Source organism: Marmota monax, unplaced genomic scaffold (genome assembly GCF_021218885.2).
Source record: "Marmota monax isolate L192 unplaced genomic scaffold, Marmota_monax_Labrador192_F-V1.1 WCK01_AAM20220418_F8-fsc00013, whole genome shotgun sequence".
Classification (NCBI taxonomy): Eukaryota; Metazoa; Chordata; class Mammalia; order Rodentia; family Sciuridae; genus Marmota; species Marmota monax.
In genome coordinates, this window is record NW_026692202.1 from 21,322,753 (window position 1) to 21,326,422 (window position 3,670).

Genomic DNA, 3,670 nt, shown 5'->3' on the forward strand with positions numbered 1-3,670 from the left:
TCCCAGCCCAAGGGATGGCATATTTTAAAAGAGAATTTATTGTTGTTGTTATTATTAAGCCCCATTTACTTGTTTATGTGAGAAATGGAAAGATTCAGTTTCCTATCTCTTTCCTGATTACTTGCAAGCTGGGGCTGTAGCTCAGTGGCAGAGTGCTTGCCTAGCATGTGTGAGGCACTGGGTTTGATCTTCAGCACCACATTAAAAAATAAATAAATAAAATAAAGGTATGCTGTCTATCTACAACTATTAAAAATAAAAAAGGAATATTTGCTTTTTTTGTTGTTTATGAGGCTTTAGAGTATGTTGGAAGCTGAAAGCAACATCCTTCGGTGACTATATAAATAATAAGGTTAAAACTGATGATTGTTGTTGCAGCTGGTAAGCCAAGATGAGATGATGATGATGATGATGATGATGATGATATGACGATGATGGTGATAATGAAGATGATGATTTTGTCATGTCTTTATTTCAGAAGAGCCATGGATTATTACAGAAAATATGCAGCTGTCATTCTGGCCACATTGTCTGTGTTTCTGCATATTCTCCATTCCTTTCCTGATGGAGAGTTTGCAATGCAGGGTACGTGACCAAACTTGTGTTTGAAGTAATAAGGACAACGTGCATTTCTAGATGTACATCAATAACTCCATTAATCACATTTCTACCTCCTTTTCAAATGTGATAAATCTTCACTGCTGGATACATATCAAGGCACTTGTAGACAGTGAACATAAAATCAAATTAGGTTCAGAAAATGTACAGTGAAAATGATATCTTACACATCCACTTAAATAGCAGCCTGTACATTTTCATTTGAAATAGATTTCTTATTATTCTTTATCTGGGTTTTACAAGAAGAAAATGCTCTCAGTTAGCTCAGTCGCCCACCCTTCCCTTTCTCCCAGAAGATTTGAGGAGAAGATTTTAACGTTGCCTCTGTGGATGAATTTTCACATCAGTTAACAAAACCATTTTATGCAGTAAATTTGGCTGTATTGTTTGAGAATCTCATATAGTGGCTGATATAATTCCATCAGCTTTGAAATTGTAAGCTACTGCAGGTTATGTTTTTTCTCTAGATGAATGGTAATATTTTAATCCTTGGTCCCAAGTGCAGATGCTTGTTGTAATATCAGGCTCTCTATCTACACTCACCAAGCTGTCTTAATTCTGACATATTTTTCTCTGTCAGTATTTGGAGTTTCTACAGGGAAAAAAACAATAGCAGATTCTAAAGGGGAAAATATTTTGCCTCTGGGCAAAACTCTCCTTTCGGATAAACATAGCATTTTCATCTGTCAAGTTTTATGCTCGCTCTAAGCATACTATTAGCTTTAGGATAAAGATTCCATGCTTGAAGAGAGAGAAACCACTACAACTAAAATTTCCCATGCAGCTCTGCAAAAATTGTTTTCCTGGGAAGATAACTCTAATCAGTATAAATATATATTATATATGAAAACCAGCATACAGCCAAAAGTATTTACTTAATTATCTATTCTTCTCCATGGAAAAAAAGAATATTTGCTATCCCATAATAAGGAAAAATTCATAGTTTCTCTTCAAATACTTTTTGGATTATTTGACTTCTTGTTTTGTTTTGTTTTGTTTTGTCTGATAGGTTGCCCAGAATGTAAGCTAAAAGAAAACAAATATTTCTCCAAGCTGGGTGCTCCCATTTATCAGTGCATGGGCTGCTGCTTCTCTCGGGCATACCCCACTCCAGCAAGATCCAAGAAAACGATGCTGGTACCAAAGAATATCACCTCGGAGGCCACATGTTGTGTGGCCAAAGCATTTACCAAGGTAAGAACTTCAAGGGCATTAGAAAAGTTTTAATAGCCTACCAGAGTCATACTATAGAGCATATCCATGGCATTTAATGCTGAAGGTATCTAATGACCTATCTTTTCTTGGTCATTTGTAGTCAGGGGTTGCATTTGTACCCTTTACTTAAAAGTCAGCTAATTTAAGAAGGTTGGTTTCATAAAAGTAGAGAGTAGAATAGTAGCCTCCAAAGGCTAAGAAAGGTGTGAGGAGGTTGGATATTAGGTAATAAAATATAGTTACACAGGAAGAGTAAATCCTTTCATTCTACAGCACAGTAGGATGACCATAGTTCACAACAATTTGTTATATTTTTATAGAGAACTAGAAGAAAAGAATTAAAGTTTTTCTACACCAAAAAAATGACAAGTGTTTAAAAAGATGAAAATGCTGTTACCTGGACATGATCATTACACATTGTACATATGTCAAGTTATCATATTGTAACCCATCAATACCTGCAATATTTATTATGCTAAGAAAAAAGTTAAAAGTTAAAAAAAATAGTCAGTGGGCTGGGATGTAGTACATTGGGAGACTGCTTGCCTAGTATGCATGAGGCCCTGGGTTTAATCCTTGCTACTGAAAAATAAATAAGTAAATAAAATAAATTGGTGGGCTTTTCTTGGGGGGGTGGGACAGGGGTTAGGGAGGTAGCTCAGTGTCACAGTGCTTGTCTAGCATGCACAAGGCGCAAAGTTGGATCCCCAACATTGGAAGGAAGAAAAGAAAGGAAAAAAATGTAGAGGGAGGGAGAAAGGAGGAAGGAAGGAATGAAGGAAAAAAGAAAGACATCATTTGCCTTGTGGATATGGGCTGGATTTATTCAGAATGAGAACAGGGTGTGGATGACAGGGAACAGGTTGGGAGAAATTGTAGCCTACTACATGATGTGAACTCGACCTTTTAGAATGAAAATATATCCTGAAATGGAGAATATGCAAACATTATCTATTTACTTCAGTTGGCTACAATTTAACATTTTCCAATTTTGCCTATTTATCCTGGTTTATTGTCTGTCTCTCCTCTTTGCTTTCCCTTCAGGCCACGGTAATGGGACATGCCAGAGTGGAGAACCATACTGAGTGTCACTGCAGCACTTGTTATTATCACAAATCTTAAACATATTTTAAAGTGCCGTGCAGATGACTGATGATTTGGTGAAAAGGAAAATTAAGTTGTTCAGCATTTTAACCTGCAAGATAAAGCCCTCCTTTCCCTTATATTCCAGCCCATTCTGACGTGCTTCAAGGACACACTGCCGCTTCATTGCTTGTCTCCTTATCCGGTGATGTAATCAGCAGCCTAGCTCTTTCAATTGGAATGAATTATAGCATTTAGCATGACCATAAAAAGCTGCTTCCATTGGAAATAAAGCTTTTTAAATCATCATTCATTGAATTATCATTTTTTTTCATAAAAGTAAAGCCAATTGCTTTTGAAATGATTTGTGGAAAGGAGTGAGCCAATGGGTGATTTAGAACCTGGCCTATTTAGTGAGTTGACATTGGAGATTCTTGTTCCCACCAAGCCTTCTAGAAGCTGTTGTGAGTCCTTTCAACCAGTGCGCCAATTATGACAATCCACTGAGGTCAGAGGAGAAAATATGAGATCTTCTATATCTATTCACTTCTAAATCATCCTTTAAATTTCCATTTTGATGGATTTTATGAAAACATAAAAATCCATTACTAGGGTAATACATGTATACAATTTATAAACAAATAATCATGCATATATTGAGGTTACTGGATCAGAACCTTTTTACTGGTAGAAGTATGCAATTAAAACATACACAGCTGAGGTAGAGCTCAGTGGTAAGAGCACTTGCCTGGTA

General features: G+C 36.4%; 1 protein-coding gene across 1 annotated transcript; it reads left to right on the top strand.

Moving 5' to 3' along the window:
- The first annotated feature begins 485 nt into the window (after nucleotides 1-485).
- Nucleotides 486-3,151, top strand: Cga (glycoprotein hormones, alpha polypeptide). The gene is made up of 3 exons (XM_046432548.2): nucleotides 486-585; nucleotides 1,628-1,812; nucleotides 2,878-3,151. Exons 1-3 carry the CDS (start codon nucleotides 486-488, stop codon nucleotides 2,953-2,955), a joined length of 363 nt encoding a protein of 120 aa, XP_046288504.1. The 3' UTR covers nucleotides 2,956-3,151.
- The last annotated feature ends 519 nt before the right edge of the window (nucleotides 3,152-3,670 follow it).

Bases quoted from the DNA above. Each gene is read 5' to 3' on its own strand.
- Cga (XM_046432548.2), top strand. From the start codon at position 486: ATGGATTATTACAGAAAATATGCAGCTGTCATTCTGGCCACATTGTCT. The intron at 586-1,627 runs GTACGTGACCAA...TTTGTCTGATAG, and splicing joins TGGAGAGTTTGCAATGCAGG to GTTGCCCAGAATGTAAGCTA. The intron at 1,813-2,877 runs GTAAGAACTTCA...CTTTCCCTTCAG, and splicing joins TGGCCAAAGCATTTACCAAG to GCCACGGTAATGGGACATGC.